At 47.0% G+C, this 18,194-nt stretch overlaps 1 protein-coding gene across 1 annotated transcript; it reads right to left on the bottom strand.

Moving 5' to 3' along the window:
- Positions 1–15,317: 15,317 nt before the first annotated feature.
- On the bottom strand, positions 15,318–17,076 carry LOC144930219 (uncharacterized). The gene is made up of 2 exons (XM_078851658.1): positions 16,509–17,076; positions 15,318–15,929 (listed from the first exon to the last, which is right to left on the bottom strand). The coding sequence occupies exons 1-2, from the start codon at positions 16,909–16,911 to the stop codon at positions 15,754–15,756; spliced, it is 579 nt and encodes a 192-aa protein (XP_078707784.1). The 5' UTR covers positions 16,912–17,076; the 3' UTR covers positions 15,318–15,753.
- Between the last annotated feature and the right edge of the window lie 1,118 nt (positions 17,077–18,194).

Below are 18,194 nucleotides of genomic sequence, written 5' to 3' on the forward strand. Positions count from 1 at the left end.
GTTTTCCTTGAGTTTTCATAAAAATTCAAAATCAATTTTTTAAAAAAAATTTGGAATGTATAAAACTTTGATCACAATTGGTCAAAAGGGGGCAATAGGGTTGCATTTTAAAATACCATAATTTTTTTCCTTAAGGGCTTTTTAAAATCAAAATTTTAAATTTTTCGACTAGCCCTATTATCTAGTTCTTTCTTTCCAGCAGCATTCATGATGTGCAAGGAGTTCCCAGATATTCAAGAAGGGATGGTCCCTCCCTGAGGTGCTCACCTTTTAAAGACAGAGAAATAGTCGGAAGTTGGTGAAAGACAAAAATAATCATTTTACGTACAAATCAGCTAGATTCACTGTGAGCACATCTTTAGGAGTGACTTAAATGCAGACAGGCTAGTGGCTTTGTGGACTATCTCCAGGGAGGTTGTAGCATGCATACAGTTCCATGTAGGAGTACAAATGAGTGTGTGAGAAGCTGAAAAAAAGGAGCCAGATGAGACTGGGAACTTTGGCAAAGCAGAGACCACTGTGGGAATTGGGGGAGGGGGGCCGGGGAGTGAAGCACAAACACAATGGAAATTGAAAAGTGATTTACACAAGTGTTTTTAAAATTAATGTTTTGGCAATACAAATAGGGACTTACAAGGAGATACAAGAGTTTTAGAACATTTATCTTAGGGAAGGTTTGATCTCCACATCCACATTCCACTCTCAAATCGATGGTCAGATTTTCAGAGGGGCCGAGCATCAAAGCAATAAGTCAATGGCAGCTGCAGTGAGCAGCATCTTTGAAAAATCAGCCAAGAATGACTCCCCAGAGCATATCCTCTAGGTGTCTCTGCTTATTGTTCAAGAGCTTTCTAGCCAACAAATATCTTTCCAGGCATAATGATGCTTCATGAAGCAGATTGACTGATAACTCTTGAGTTCATCTCTGTCTTCCTGTCCATTCTTCTTCGGTGGGATTATTTCTGCCTGAGGCCTTCTTTAGTTCTTCAAACTGTCTGGATGACAGAGTCCCCTATCTATATGCACTTCACTGATGATTCCACTTATGCCTCAGGGTTTTCTTCTGTTCATGACTTGCTGTTTGTTCTACCTTCTACAATGCTGATTTCCTCCCCAGCTTTCTTGTCCTCTCCAGTTCAGCAGTTTTCCTGTCAGATATGTCTATTTTTTTATTTTGATACAAGTCATCCACAGACCATGTACAAGATATGTCCCATCTTAAAATGTCTTGAAACCACTGCAGCATACCCTACCTGCAAGATGTTTTCCTTGTTGCATTCTTGTTTTCCAATTTTGTCAGTCATTCACATATTTTGACCCAATTGATTTTCCACCAAGCTAATTTATCATCCTAAATTAGGACCCAATTTTACAACCCGAGTAGTCTTTATTCATGTAAATCCTATTCACTTTCCATAAACTGCTATTGAATAAGATGAAATTCAGTTGCCAGGTTTGTCAATTTGTCACCTTTTGCTATCACTACATTTTTTTAAAATGTAGAAAATGTTGTAGGATTAATGTAATTTAATATCTAATACCTGGCTGTTTACAAGGGTTTTTTTAATAAGGAAAATTCATCTTAAGTTTTGTTCTCATATTTTCAATAATAATAATGAAGAAGAAATAAGAAAGCCATGGTCCCTTCTGGCCTTGGAATTTATGAATCTACGAGTCTATGAATTTGCTGAGAGTTCACTTGCTTCAAAACTTTCCTCAGCCATCTCTGTGTATCTCTCTCCCTGAAATATAATTGTTGCAGCTTCTTGACATAAAATGAATGGACTAAACTGAATTCACTAAGGTGGTAAAACATACACCGTCGGCATTAATTGAATTATAATGAAAACTGAGTGATGAATCACAGAAGATAATGCACACTGCCATGTTTGATGACAGATGCACAGTACTCAGTCTTCAGCTGGTGAGAGGGGCCATTGAACTATGTTTCAAATGTCTAGACATACTCCTTTGGAAAAAACCCAACTATGAATTTTCATACTTGCTTCCAGCCAAAATGATAAGTGTGTTTGTCAACACCTGTTTTTAAAAGATCTATTGTGTTTCTATTTTTTGACATTACAGTTGTGCAGTATATTTTGCTGCTACTATTTAAAAGGTTTATCAACCTTTTCATTGTTATTCTCTTCTCTCCCCTCCCTTTTTTCTCCTAACTCCAGGATTTAAGAGTAAAATACATACTCCTTTCAGGCTAGGACCTGGCAGAATCATCATTGTTTCAGAATCATCCTGATCATAAGTAAATAAATAAGTTTTGTTTGGAGCACTAACCAAATGTATCTGAACAATACAGATACATTTAGAGTGTATGGAGGGTCCAACTGGAATTCTACAAACTAAGGAGTGTTATTCACTCCAGGGAGCGGATGAAGGGAGATGATGCTCTCCTACCCACTTCTTCTCTTCCATACATAATATATGTTACTTATGACAACATAGCAAAGGGAAAAAAGATCTGAATATCCACTTCTAAGAGATGGATGCCCTGGAGCTAGAGAAGCACAAAGTAACTCCCACAGGAGAAGAAGAATGGGACTAATGAGGAGAGTAATTTTTGATTGTTTTATAATGACTTCTGGTATGATTTTCTGGGTCAGAGGGTAAAAAAAAAAACTGTTTGCTGTGCTTAGGGACTGTGTAAAATACACTTCATGCTAAAAGGCAAGCGAGCAGAGAATGAATGACTTAGAAGTGATAGGATGATTATGGAATGAGTGTTTGTGTGAGTTTCTTCTCATGTTTTAGTGGTGATTTGAAGACCAACTCTGAGTTTGTAGGGATGTGGATTGATTATTATTATTTTTATTTACATAGTTCCCAAGGTGTAAAAGCCACTTTATAGAACAAACAAAAATACTTGGTGGCTGCCCTGAAGAGTTTTCAAGTTAATTAGAGACATAGCAAGCAAATGCAAAACAGCCAAAAGAAGTGGAGGGTAACAGGAATCAAGGCTGTGGGTACAAGAACAAGACCACGGCTGAGCTATGGCAATTTACACCAGCTGAGGATCTGACCCCACATGTTTGCACTAGATGATCACAGATAGACCTTAATGGGTTTTATGGGATTTTGGTTATTGATTAAAAAAACCTCAACAGTTATTTTCCTGAAGTGCCCAAAAGTGAGCTTGGTGTTTCACAAACACATGCCCCAAAGCATTTACAGTCTAAATAAGACAAGATGCACCAAGGAAGAGTCACAAACAACTGGAGATGGCTTGGGAAATAGTCGGAAGGGAAGGGTACAATAATAAGCTTTATTGAGAGGCAAAACCCAGACACTCTTTAACAATAAATAGGAAGAAAAAATCAAACTTACATTCTCACAATCAAGTTCCCTCTGATTCATCTATTTGTTCTTCTGCTCTGACAATTATGAAGCTAAGATGGTGCTTGCTGTGATCATTGAGGCTGCGGTCTTCTCAGTTACTGCTGCTGCTGGCAGTTTGCTGCTGGCTAGACTGCTCAGGAAGCTGTTGCCGTGGCAACCTTAGAATGTTGCTGCTGCTGCTTCTCCTCAGGTAGCTTCTTCTTTGCAGGGTTCTATTGCTGTTGTCACTGCTTCTTCTCAGCTAGCTTCTTCATAGGTGTCTCGCAGCTTCTACTGTCCTTCAAGGTCCAGATCCCACTACATCTTCAGCCTGTTGGCTGTCGCCTTTATATGCTGGTTGGTATCCCAGGCTCAGCCAATCAGCTTCCATCTTTCTGCTGGCTCCACCCCCCCTAACCCCACCCAGTCACGTGTACCTATATGTGTCTGGTAGCTCCTCCCAGTCACATACACCTCTATGGGACTGACAGCTGTCAATCAAAGTTAGGGCTTTTTGCTGAGTCATTTTCTACAGGAAGTGAAATTATTACATCACAGGAAAATGGAATTACTATGTCACCCTAGTATTCTCAGAGATGGAATCTTCCACTACATCATCCCTATATCCGCCATTTTGGTCATCCAAAATTTTCTAAATATAAACTATTATTAATTTCTATTTAATCAAAGTTTTAATTTTAAAACTAATTACTGTTTTATGAACTCCAAAGTGTCCTGATCCTTCCACCTCTCTTTAACTGTCCAATGAAGAGAGTTATAATTTTTCCAATTTTTAAACCCCTTCCGAGGTTTTTCTGCAAGCCTTTATTTAAGGTGCTGTAAGATATTTCAGACAGCTAAAGGCAAATTCTCTCATTATAAAGGGTATCATGAGGTATTTGAAGTTCTCATAGTGGGAACAGAACCCCATCTTCCATTTTTATCCTGACCGGCTACTGACTAGGCTGTAGGCCCCATGGAGGTCCAGCTTGATAAAAATCCCTGCAGAACGAAGTCCCTCAAAAAATTCATTGAGTGGCAAAGGGTACCTGTTTCAGGTGATGCCCATGTTCAGAGCCTGATAGTCCACACAAGGGCACAAGGAGCCATCCTTCTTAGCCACGAAGAAAATCAGGGCTCCTGCTGGGGATGTGGGTGGGTGGATAAATCCCTTTTTCAGGTTTTCTCTAACATACTCTTAGAGCACCTCCAATTCAAGCTCTGAGAGGAAGTCAATATGGCCAAATGGAATCTTGGCCCCTGGCTAGAGGACTAAGAGGCAGTTGTAGCAACGGTACAGGGAGGGGGTGGGGTGAGTATATCTGCCCTCCCCTTGTCAAAAATGTGTGCAAGGTCCTGGTATTTCACCAGCAGTGTTTGGATAGCCCTTTTCTGGGGTCTCATGGAGTTCACCCCCACTGTTGTGGGGTCCTCAGAAGGGCAGTGCATCCTTGGGGCTGAACTGTAAATAGCTTCTGATTTGAAGTTCATGGAAGCTGTATTGTTGGTGGAACAATGAGTAGAACCTCACCAGCTTTCCAGAGAATACATGGGTCAGGAGTAGTAAGCCAGGTGATCCTGAGGATGACTAGAGAATATGGGGAATGCATCAGACTGAACTGCAGGGTCTCACAGTGTCCATGCAGGGTGGTGACTTGTAAGGGTGCTGTCTAATGCACAACGGGACCCAAGGAGAGGAGTGCCCCATCAATGGATTAGACCAGGTTGGGGACAGCCTTGCACTGGGTCAGAATTCCATAAGCTGAAGCAAAATCTGAGTCCATAAAACAGCTGGAAGCACCAGAGTCTGTTAGTGTTGTCATGCTAACCTGCTACCATGGCAGAATGTCGCAGACAAAGCAGAAGCAGAAGGTGCATTAGATGTTGATGGACTGCTGCTAGGGTACTGGTGGAGAGGTGTGGAGGCCATATGCATGCAGTCTTGAGGGGAAAATGTCAGCCAAAATGGTTAAAGTTTGATAATGTTATAAGCAGCAGAAAACAGGATTTCATAATAGGAAGTGTCTGAAAATCTTAAGTGTAGGCAACCGCAACCAACTCCACCTATAACTATGAGAAAGTCAAAAGAAAAAGTTCACCTTATTAAATATGTTTCATGCAAACCCACTGTGCATCTCCTCTCCCCGCTGGTGAGATACTGTAATGAACCTGCTGGCTTGTTACTGGGCTGTGTGTTTTAATCCCTAGTTCAACACCTAGCCAGCAGAGAGCTCCATAACCTCCACAGTACAGGAAACAGGAGCGCAAACAAAGCTCGTAAGAGACCTTGCTCAGGAGAGGGCTGGGGGCTAGAATCTGGGTGGAGAGGGAAGGCTGGAAAGCAAGAAGCCTGAAAGGGGGTCTGGAGGGCCAGAGGCTAGCCAGTGACATACCCTGTGCTGTTAGGGGGAAAGCAGTAGTTGCCAGAGGAGCACACAGGGCTGCAGCATTCAGGCAAGAGGACAGTGAGAACAGATCACAATAAGTCCAGTTTACTGTTATACTCTTCTACTGGACTGCCGTTAGGGCTGAATTATGAATGGCTGGGTTGATCTTTTGCTTGTAAATGTTAAAGAAGTTGTGCCCAAAATTTTCCACACCTTTTATTTCTGGCTGCCCTAGAAAGGATTCTGCAGGGGTGGTGCTTGGGGCGGGGGCAGCATGTGGAGCCCCCTGGCAGTCCCTATGCATAGGAGCCAGAGGGGGGACATGCCGCTGCTTCTGGGAGCTGTGCAGGTTGGGGCAAGCCCCCGACCCTGCTCCCCGGCTGGAGCGCCGGAGCGGGGCAAGCCCCAGACCCCATTCCCCAGCGGGAGTTTGAGGGCTGGATTAAAATATCTGATGAGCCCAACAGGGCCTGCAGGCCATAGTTTGCCCACCCCTGGCTAAGACCTAAAAAGCCTAGTGCTTGGGGCATCTACAGCATTTCCCTCCAAGCTCATAGTATATCTAATGTACTACCAGACATTTAGGGGATTGCTGTACCACAACACTCACTGCAAATCCCGCAGTGGGGTCAGGTTCAATACAACATCCCCACTTGTGAACCAGTGAGAGTCTCACTTCCATGCGGCATATTTTCTGTACATGGGTGCCATGTTTGTGAGGCCTTGTCTAGATGTGTCAGCTAACATGTAAGCTAACATGATTTTTAAAACAAACCCTTTTTTCCCCTAGTCTAAACAAAGCCTAAAAGTGAAATTGGCTTAGAATTTGAACAGTAAATTAGAAAAGAATTTCTCTATAGATATTTATATGCTGACAGGGGGAGGAGGTGTGTGAGAATAGAGTGTCATGGAAGAGGCAACATTCTGAGGGCTTTTGTCAATGGGAAACCATCATATTTCTTCTATTCTGAGAATATAAGAAGTGGGGTTACACATCTTCTAGCAATCCTAGTGTCTGAGTCAACTTTCCACCTAGGAAACTGAAGCTATGTGACATTTTAACCAAGAAATACCAAATTGTTTCCTTATTTGCTGCTTTTCACATAGTGGCAGATGATGAACTATGGAAGATGGATGCAGCTTAAAATGTCTTGCTGAATAATTGATCATAATCCCTCCAGGCTACATCAATGGATGAATGGATGTGTCAGTTATGAAGACTGTGTCCCCAGCTAATGCTCTTAATTGGCAAACAATTTATCTGAATTAAAAATAGTAGGTTTTTAAAATATCCTGTTTATGCCAAATAGGATTGCACAGTTTGCAAGTCATTTTTTTCTGTTTAACATTTGTTCAGCATTTGTCCATTTCTATTATTATGGCTTGATGCCTTTATAAAAATGATGGATGAAATCCTGGCTACATTGAAGTCAGGGGCAAAACTCCTCCTGACCTCACGGTAGCCAACCAACCTGTGTTATTTCCAAAATGTAACACTTCTCTCACTTTCTCAATGTGAAGGGAGGTATATGGAACGAACTCAGAGGCTCCAGGTACCAGGGTGGGCCCTGAATCTCCTCCCACAAGGGCAAACCATCCTTCACCTAATGGAACAATTAGGAGGAATGCCACAAGGGCATTTCTCACCCTTAGCTCCCTCCTGCTGATTATACTGGCCTAGATTGAGCGACGGGAATGTAACTAATGTACTGAATGGAGCTCAGACAACTTAATTTTGAATCCGAAAAATGTGCTTGAAATTTTACTATTAAACATTACTTATGTAACCAAATGTAAGTAAAATAATGGGGAAACGTGCTGAAATATTCACCCCAGATTTCTGGAAGGAAAGAACACCGAAAAGATAAAGAGATATGGAAACAGCCAGAATTTGCATGAAACTGTATAATTGTGTGATGAGTGTCAATTTACTAATATTGGTGCCCTTGGCCTGAGTGGTTAGCCAACATGTATGTAAGCAGGGTCTGAATGAGATCTCCCCTGATCTAGCAATGAGCTGAGGAAAAAGACTTCAGGAGCAGACCATGTTTGCATAGACATGCCAACTGTGCCTAGGTGTGCAGCAGATGGAGCTGCTTTGCCAAAGTGATCAATTTGGGCTGGCTTTGGGTTACAAATCTCTCTAGTATTTGAATGCAGGAGTAATGAAATGTTGTTATCCTTAATGTATAAGTAAAGGGCGGCAGAACTATGCTTAGCATGCCTGGATTGAGGGGAGTCACCCTAAACCAGAGGTGGGTAAATTACGGCCCGTGGGCCACATCCGGCCACGCGACCGTCCTGCCTGGCCCTTGAGTTCCCGGCCAGGGAGGCTAGCCCCCGGCCCCTCCCCTGCTGTCCACCCTCCCCGCAGCCTCACTCGCCGTGCCACCAGCTCCGTCAGGGAGTGGAGGGGGGTTGAATAGTGGATGGGGTCCCAGGGATGCTGGTTATGGGTTGGGAGTTCTGAGGGGGGCAGTCAGGGGGCAGGAAGTGGGAAGGGGCAGATAGGGGGCAGGGGGCAGGCTGTTTTGGGAGGCTCCGCCTTCCCTACCCAGCCGTCCATACAGTTTCAGAACCCCAATGTGGCCCTCAAGTCAAAAAGTTTGCCCACCTCTGCCCTAAACTGAACCTCACCTGGATAACAAATACCAGTGGAGATGAACATGGGTAGGGACAGGTGTTTCTAGCTGGTGGGATGGAGTCTGCCTAAAGAGTCTTAGGGCACGTCTACACTGGCAATGTTATAGTGTTGGCAGTTACAGCACCACTCAGAGAGCGCAGAAGAAAAACCGCTGTTGTGTGTTCACACTGACAGCTGCCTGCACAATAGCATGTTCACACTTGCAGCATTTGCAGTGCTATTTGGAGCGGTGCACTCTGGGCAGCTATCCCACAGAGCACCTCTTTCTTTTTTGCCACTAAGACTTGTGGGAAGGCAGAGGTGGTCGCGAGGCAACCTGGGTCCAGTCCCGATGCTCCATGATGCATTGCTTTGCATGCCAGCAATCCCTGTGCTTCCATCTGCATTTGGTGCCATCTTTCAACCGTTTGGGTACTGCGTACCCTGCCTCTTTTGGGCTGCAAGAATGGATCCCGAACTGCTGACCAGATGCTGCTCACTCTGACTAACACATCACAAGTGACAGTGGAGTTATTTCTTAAACTACAAAGCAAGAGGAATGTGACATTGATCTCGCCACATGTGGTAGCTACAGAATGCTTGTGGCATTCACGGAGGTGCTGACCACAGTGTAACGCCACTTTTGGGCTCGGAAAACAAGCACTGAGTGGTGGGATCACATCGTCATGCATGTCTGGGATGACTAGCAGTGGCTGCAGAACTTTCGGATGAGGAAAGCCACATTCATGGGACTGTGTGATGAGCTCGGCCCAGCCCTGAGGTGCAAGGACACAAGAATGAGAGCTGCACTGTCGCTGGAGAACCGCGTGGTGATTGCACTGTGGAAGCTGGCTACTCCAGACTGCTACTGATCGGTTGTTAACCAGTTCAGAGTGGGAAAGCTGACCACTGGAGTCGTGTTGATGGAAATGTGCATGGCCATTAATCGCATCCTGCTCCGAAAGACTGTGACTCTGGGCAACGTGTGTGACATTGTGGATGGCTTTGCACAAATGGGCTTCCCTAACTGCAGAGGGGTGTTAGATGGCACACACATTCCAATTTTGGCACCAGACCACCTAGCCACAGAGTACATTAATTGGAAGGGGTATTTCTTTATGGTTCTCCAGGTGCTTGTGGATCACCGTGGGCATTTCACAGACATTAATGCAGGCTGGTCTGGAAAGGTGCATGATGCACGCATCTTTTGGAACACTGGCCTGTTCAGGAAGCTGCAAGTAGGGACTTTCTCCCCGGACCAGAAGATCACTGTAGGGGAAGTTGAAGTGCCCACTGTGATCCTGGGAGACCCCCCCCACCCCTTAATGCCATGGCTTATGAAGCCATACACAGGGCAACTTGACAGCAGCAAGGAGCAGTTCAACAACAGGCTGAGCAAGTGCAGAATGACTGTGGAGTGTGCATTTGGCCATTTAAGCCCACTGGCAATGCCTGTATGGGAAGCTGGACATGGCTGATGACAATATTCCTATGCTTATAGCCGTGTGCTGTACGCTTCATAATATTTGTGAAGGGAAGGGTGAAAGCATCACCCAGGGCTGGACCAGAGAGGCTCAGCGCCTGGAGGCTGAGTTTGAACAGCTGGAGACCAGGGCTATTAGAGGGGCACAGCGGGAGGCCATAAGGATTAGGGATGCCTTGAGGCAGCAATCTGAAGCTGAAAGCCAGTAATATTTGTTGCTATGTTCAGGATTGCAGTGCTTGTAATGCTAGGAGGTGATTGGAGCACATGATCCAAGGAGGGGCCTTAACACAGGGGTTCTCAAACTGGGGATCAGGACCCTTCAGGAGGTCGCAAGGTTATTACATGGGGGATCACGAGCTGTCAGCCTCCACCCCAAACCCTGCTTTGCCTTCAGCATTTATAATGATGTTAAATATATTTTAAAGTGTTTTTAATTTGTACGGAGGGGTCGCATTGAGAAGCTTGCTATGTGAAAGGGGTCACCAGTACAAAAGTTTGAGAACCGCTGCCTTAACATAATTGTATGTTGCTTTGCAGTGCTTTTTGCTTTCACTTAATAGAATAAAGATTTCTTTCAAACAAACACAATTCTTTTATTAAAAGACAACAACTGGAGGAGAGAGTGAAATAAAAAATTTCATCAGCAGGGAGGGGGATGGGGAAGGGAAGGTCTCAAGAGGAGGAGGGGTTCCAGGATGGCTACAGATTTGTGTATGTCCAGGGATCATACCCAACCTTCTCCTTTGGAGTACAATGCAGCGGGTGCTGTACTTCAGCAGGGCCAAACTGCAGAGGGATGGGTGTTGAGTGCAGTGGGTAGTGGGAGTCCACAGTGCTGGACTGTGAAAAGGGAGGAGAGGAATGCCGCAAGTAGAGAGTGGAGCCAGGAGGTTGATGACAGTGTGTTGGCAGGGTGTGGGGGGTGCATGGGAAAGAGTTTTGCGACAGCAGCTGCAGGGGAGGGAAGGCACAAAGCTGCTCGGTTTGAAGAGCTAGTGTTGCCTGGAGTGTGTCCACTTGGCGCTCCATAATGTTTAAGAGCCGCTCTGTGGCTTCTTTCTGGTGTGCCACGTTCTCCTTTTGGTCCCTCTTCTCACTGTCCCGCCATTCCTTCAATTCCTGTTTCTTGGCGGCAGAGTGCACATGACCTCACGCAGAAAGTCTTCCTCGGTTCTTCTTGGCTGCTTTCTAATTCTGCGCAGCCGTTCTGCTGCCAATAACAATGAGGGAGGCTGGGATCCCAAGGTCATCTCTGTGAAGTGTAAATGCTACGTTTTACAGAAGCAGTATTGTTTGCAACACAGACAACACTGATTCAATGCTTTAAAACATAGCCAGTACTCACACACCTGTCACTAACTGGCTGACCCCAGGCAAGCATACATGAGCCACAAGACTCCCAAAATGGTGAGTAGCTGCTGGGACAGGGTAAATCACCCTTCCTGAACCCTGCTGTACACTGGGCATGTGGGTCTTGGGGAGAGCTAGCACTGTAGGGGGGCCTGATAATCATTCCTGTCCCCACACTTTTCACAGGCGGTGACCTTTATGGAAGATATCTCGCTGCTAAGGGTGAACAGGGAATCAAGGGAGGGTCTTCTACAAGCCTGCGGCTTTCGCCCTGGCCCCTATGCGGCTCGCCTGTGTGCAGCAATGGTTCCCTTCCCCCCACCCCTATGATGGCAAAGTGGCATGGGAAAGTTACCATTAATGGGGCAAAAAACAAAGCACCTCTGCCAAGGAACCTGCGGCAGTGGATTGCCCAGTATCTCCACGAGCGTTTCCAGGAGATCTCTGAGGGAGATTCCCGTGAAGTGAAGTAGTCTATCAACAGCCTTTTCCGCTGCTCAGACTAGGCGTGTGGTGGGAGACAAGCCTGCTTTCTGCTATCCTCCTGCCGCCAACAACTCGCTTCAGCAATTCCCAAAGTCAGATCTACTTACCAGGGGCCTCCTCTCCTGTTTGTGCTTCGCCAAGATCCACCTGCTGTGACTGGCTAGGCTCCTCCGGGATAGAAAAGAGCTCCTGACTGCATGCATCTCTGGCCTCCGAGTCATCCTCTGCCTCTGGGTCCCTCTCCCCCTCTTCGTCCAAGATTTCCTCCTCCCGGCTCAGTCCACTCTCAACTGGCACGCAAGCCAACAAAGTATCCACAGGGGCCTTCGCAGTGCAGGCGACCCCACGCCACCGAGTATTGCGTCCAGCTCTTTGTAGAATCGGCAGCTTGTGGGCACAGCATCAGAGCAGTGGTTTGCCTCCCGCGCCTTGTGGTAGGCGTTCCGCAGCTTCTTCACTTTTACCCTACACTGCAGTGTGTCCTGGTCACAGCCCCTTTCTATCATGCATCGTGAAATCTGTCAGTAGGTATCATAATTCCTACGGCTGGAGCGTAGCTAGGACTGGACAGCCTCCTCTCCCCAAATACCGATGAGGTCCAGCAGCTCGGTACTGCTTCAAGCAGGGGATTGCCTAGTGCATGGAGCAGGCATGGCCACCTGGAAAGATGCGCTGAGACCACTGCACCCATCACTGAGCAAACAGGAAGGGGACTTTCAAATTTGCAAAGGACTGTATGGGGTGGGGATGACGGTTGGTCACCTGAGGGCAGGGAGTAGAGTTCAAACTGATGGCCAGAGAGGTGAGAACAGGCATTGTGGGACACCTCCCGGAGGCCAATCGCAGCACTGTAATCGACCAGGGTGTCTACACTGGCACTGCGATGCTGTAGCCCTAGTGCGCAAAGCTGTACCGCTCTCATCGGGGTGGTTTTTTGTAGAGCACTACAACTGCGCAGTTGTGTACACCTCGGGAGTTACAGCGCAGAAAGCTGCTTTACTGTGCAGAAACTTGCACGTAGACAAGACCTTAGACACCATTTGACCTGCCCCTCTCTAGCATTTAAAGACAGAGCTGATTAGACTCAACTGAGAGTTCTTGTTTCTGGTTGGTGATTCCCTGACCTGATATCACTGTTGAGCAGGTCTAGGGACTGAGCCTTAGGGTATGTCTACACTACGAAATTAGGTCGAATTTATAGAAGTTGGTTTTGTAGAAAGCATTTTTATACAGTCGATTGTGTGTGTCCCCCCACACAAATGCTCTAAGTGCATGTAGTCGGCGGAGTGTGTCCACAGTACCGAGGCAACCGTCGACTTCTGGAGTGTCCCACAGTTCCCGCAGTCTCCGCCGCCCATTTGAATTCTGGGTAGAAATCCCAGTGCCTGATGGGGCTAAAACATTGTCGCGGGTGGTTCTGGGTACATATCGTCAGGCCCCCGTTCCCTCCCTCCCTCCATGAAAGCAAGGGCAGACAATCATTTTGTGCCTTTTTTCTTGAGTTACCTGTGCAGACGCCATACCACGGCAAGCATGGAGCCCGCTCAGCTAACCGTCACCGTATGTCTCCTGGGCGCTGGCAGACGTGGTACTGCATTGCTACACAGCAGCAGTTCATTGCCTTTTGGCAGCAGACAGTGCAGTATGACTGGTAGCCGTCGTCGACATAGTCCTGGGTGCTCTTTTAACCGGGCGCCTGGGCAAACATGGGAGTGACTCAGCCAGGTCATTTCCCTTGTTTCGTCTCGTGGCGATTGAGTCTTACCGGCAGTGCACTGTCTTTTAACCTGCAGCTAGCAGAAGATGATGGCTAGTTGTCATACTGCACCATCTTCTGCCGAGCACCCAGGAGATGATGCTAGCGGCTAGCGGTCGTACTGTACAGTCTGCTGCCAGCAAGATGTATAAAGATAGATGCAGTGGCTCAAAACAAGAAATAGACCAGATTTGTTTTGTATTCATTTTCTCCTCCCTCCCTCCCTCCCTCTGTGAAATCAACAGCCTGCTAAACCCAGTTTTGAGTTCTGTCCTTGAGGTTTTGAGTTCTATCCTTGAGGGGGCCATTCAGTTTCTCGCAAAGCCACCCCCTTTGTTGATTTTAATTCCCTGTAAGCCAACCCTGTAAGCCATGTCATCAGTCGCCCCTCCCTCCGTCAGGGCAATGGCAGACAATTGTTCCACACCTTTTTTCTGTGCAGACATACCACGGCAAGCATGGAGCCCGCTCAGATCACTTTGGCTATTAGGAGCACATTAAACACCACGCACATTATCCAGTACTATATGCAGCACCAGAACTTGGCAAAGCGATACCGGGTGAGTAGGCGACGTCAGTGCAGTGACGTGAGTGATGAGGACGTGGACACAGACTTCTCTCAAAGCACGGGCCCTGGCAATGTGGGCATCATGGTGCTAATAGGGCAGGTTCATGTGGTGGAATGCCGATTCTGGGCTTGGGAAACAAGCACAGACTGGTGGGACCGCATAGTGTTGCAGGTCTGGGACGATTCCCAGTGGTTGCGAAACTTTTGCATGCGTAAGGGCACTTTCATGAAACTTAGTGACTTGCTTTCCCCTGCCCTGAGGCACAAGAATACCAAGATGAGAGCAGCCCTCACAGTTGAGAAGTGAGTGGCAATAGCCCTGTGGAAACTTGTAACGCCAGATAGCTACCGGTCAGTCGGGAATCAATTTGGGCAAATCTACTGTGGGGGCTGCTGTGATGCAAGTAGCCAACGCAATCAAAGATCTGCTGATATCAAGGGTAGTGACCCTGGGAAATGTGCAGGTCATAGTGGATGGCTTTGCTGCAATGGGATTCCCTGACTGTGGTGGGGCCATAGACGGAACCCATATCCCTGTCTTGGCACCGGAGCACCAAGCCGGCGAGTACGTAAACCGCAAGGGGTACTTTTCAATAGGGCTGCAAGCACTGGTGGATCACAAGGGACGTTTCACAACATCAACGTGGGATGGCCGGGAAAGGTACATGACGCTCGCATCTTCAGGAACTCTGGTCTGTTTCAAAAGCTGCAGGAAGGGACTTTATTCCCAGACCAGAAAATAACTGTTGGGGATGTTGAAATACCTATAGTTATCCTTGGGGACCCAGCCTACCCCTTAATGCCATGGCTCATGAAGCCATACACAGGCAGCCTGGACAGTAGTCAGGAGCTGTTCAACTACAGGCTGAGCAAGTGCAGAATGGTGATAGAATGTGCATTTGGACATTTAAAAGCACGCTGGCGCAGTTTACTGACTCGGTTAGACCTCAGCAAAACCAATATTCCCACTGTTATTACTGCTTGCTGTGCGCTCCACAATATCTGTGAGAGTAAGGGAGAGATGTCTATGGCAGGGTGGGAGGTTGAGGCAAATCGCCTGGCTGCTGGTTATGCACAGCTAGACACCATGGCAGTTAGAAGAGCACAGGAGGGTGCGGTGCGCATCAGAGAAGCTTTGAAAACCAGCTTCATGACTGGACAGGCTATGGTGTGAAAGTTCTGTTTGTTTCTCCTTGATTAAACCCCCCGCCCCTTGGTTCACTCTACTTCCCTGTAAGCTAACCACCCTCCCCTCCTCCCTTCGATCACCACTTGCAGAGGCAATAAAGTCATTGTTGCTTCACATTCATGCATTCTTTATTCATTCATCACACAAATAGGGGGATAACTACCAAGATAGCCCAGGAGGGGTGCTGGAGGAGGGAAGGACAAGGCCACATAGCACTTTAAAAGTTTAAAACTTTAAAACTTATTGAATGCCAGCCTTCTGTTGCTTGGGCAATCCTCTGGGGTGGGGTGGCCGGGTGACCGGAGGCCCGCCCACCGCATTCTTGGGCGTCTGGATGAGGAGGCTATGGAACTTGGGGAGGAGGGCGGTTGGTTACACAGGGGCTGTAGCGGTGGTCTGTGCTCCTGCTGCCTTTCCTGCAGCTCAACCATACGCTGGAGCGCATTAGTTTGATCCTCCAGCAGCCTCAGCATTGAATCCTGCCTCCTCTCATCACGCTGCCACCACCTTTCAGATTCAGCCCTCTCTTCAGCCCGCCACTTACTCTCTTTAGCCCGCCACCTCTTCTCCCGGTCATTTTATGCTTTCCTGAACTCTGACATTGTCTGCCTCCATGCATTCGTCTGTGCTCTGTCAGTGTGGGAGGAGAGCATGAGCTCAGAGAACATTTCATTACGAGTGTGTTTTTTTCGCCTTCCAATGTTCACTAGCCTCTGGGAAGGAGAAGATCCTGTGATCCTTGAAACACATGCAGCTGGTGGAGAAAAAAAAAGAGACAGTGGTATTTAAAAAGACACATTTTCTAGAACAATGGCTACAATCTTTCACGGTAAACCTTGCTGTTAACATTACATACACAGCACATGTACTTTCGTTCCAAGGTCGCATTTTGCCTCCCCCCACCATGTGGCTAGCCCCTCACCTCTTCCCGTGGCTAACAGCGGGGAACATTTCTGTTCAGCCACAGGCAAACAGCCCAGCAGGAAAGGGCACCTCTGAATGTCCCCTTAAGAAAAGCACCCTATTTCAACCAGGTGACCATGAATGATATCACTCTCCTGAGGATAACAAAGAGAGATAAAGAACGGATGTTGTTTGAATGCCAGCAAACATACACTGAAATGCTTTGTTCTACAATGATTTCTGAGTACATGCTACTGGCCTGGTGTGGTAAAGTGTCCTACCATGGTGGACGGAATAAGGCTGCCCTCCCCAGAAACCTTTTGCAAAGGCTTTGGGAGTACATCCAGGAGAGCGGCAAATGCCAGGGCAAATTAATCATTAAACGTGCTTGCTTTTAAACCATGTATAGTATTTTAAAAGGTACACTCACCAGAGGTTTCTTCTCCACCTGGCGGGTCCAGGAAGCAGCCTTGGGTGGGTTTGGGGGGTACTGGCTCCACGTCCAGGGTGAGAAACAGTTCCTGGCTGTCGGGAAAACTGGTTTCTCTGCTTCCTTGCTGTGAGCTATCTACAACTTCACCATCATCATCTTCCTCATCCCCAAAACCTGCTTCTGTGTTTCCTCCATCTCCATTGAAGGAGTCAAACAACATGGCTGGGGTAGTGGTGGCTGAACCCCCTAAAATGCCATGCAGCTCATCATAGAAGCGGCATGTTTGGGGCTCTGACCTGGAGCGGCCGTTTGCCTCTCTGGTTTTCTGGTAGGCTTCCCTCAGCTCCTTAAGTTTCATGCGGCATTGCTTCGGGTCCCTGTTATGGCCTCTGTCCTTCATGCCCTGGGAGATTTTGACAAATGTTTTGGCATTTCAAAAACTGGAACGGAGTTCTGATAGCATGGATTCCTCTCCCCATACAGCGATCAGATCCCGAACCTCCCGTTCGACCCATGCTGGAGCTCTTTTGCGATTCTGGGACTCCATCATGGTCACCTCTGCTGATGAGCTCTGCATGGTCACCTCCTCTGATGAGCTCTGGCCAGCGTGGCAAGCTGTAGGTGACCATGCAAACAGGAAATTGAAATTCAAAAGTTTGCTGGCCTTTTCCTGTCTAGTGCATCTGAGTTGAGAGTGCTGTCCAGAGCGGTCACAATAGAACACTCTGGGGTAGCTCCCGGAGGCCAATACCATTTAATTGCATCCACAGTACCCCAAATTTGACCTGGCAAGGCTGATTTAAGCGCTAATCCCCTTGTCGGGGGTGGAGTAAGGAAATCAATTTTAAGAGCCCTTTAAGTCGAAAAGGAGGGCTTCATCGTGTGGACGGGTGCAGGTTTACATCGATTTAAAGCTGCTAAATTCGACCTCAACTCCTAATGTAGACCAGGGCTTAGATCTTAGTGTTGCAGCAAAAGACAACATAAAAACTGCACTGGCAGTGAGGTTCCCTGCTATTGGCTGAAAGCACTAAACGTTGGGTGAGATGGTGGAACATCAGAATGTGATAGTGCAGAGAGCTGTGGGAGAGCGGCAGTAGCAGGACAGCAGCCAGTTGCAGAGGCAGGAGCAGCATTGCAGAGGCAGGAGCATTTCTCAGGGCACACCCCCCCCCCAAGGGAGAGGGGGTGCATCAGAGGGAGAAAGGAGTGGCATGGTAAGGGATATTTGTTTGTCAGACTTTCACACTGCAACGTGAGGCAGTGAGGCAAAGGATACTGCCCAACAAAACTGTGGGGTGGGTGTTTGCCTATGGTCACATGCTTTTGAATTGTGGTTGTGGCGTTCTCCCAAATTAACGGTGCATCCCCTTTTCCCGCTTAATAAAAGGTTTTGTCGTAGTTTCAGTGCTTGTGAGTGGGGCAGCATTGCCTCTTAGGGGCGCCCAGAGGTAGTGTTTAGTTTTCCCAGATTACTGGAGGAAGGGCTCAAGCCGGTTTTCTTTTGTATAATACTGGCATTTCCTCCTGGCAATTTTGAGTGTTTGATTCTACAAGCTAAAATAACTTTTTTTTTCAATTTAGTTTCTTTGTATCTAAGTTTCTAGTTTATTTTAAAGTAGTAAGGTAAAAGCTAAATGTAATTGAGGAACACAGGTGAGAGAAGGGAGATGGCAATTTTTT

This window comes from Lepidochelys kempii, chromosome 1, assembly GCF_965140285.1.
Source record: "Lepidochelys kempii isolate rLepKem1 chromosome 1, rLepKem1.hap1, whole genome shotgun sequence".
Lineage (NCBI taxonomy): Eukaryota > Metazoa > Chordata > Testudines > Cheloniidae > Lepidochelys > Lepidochelys kempii.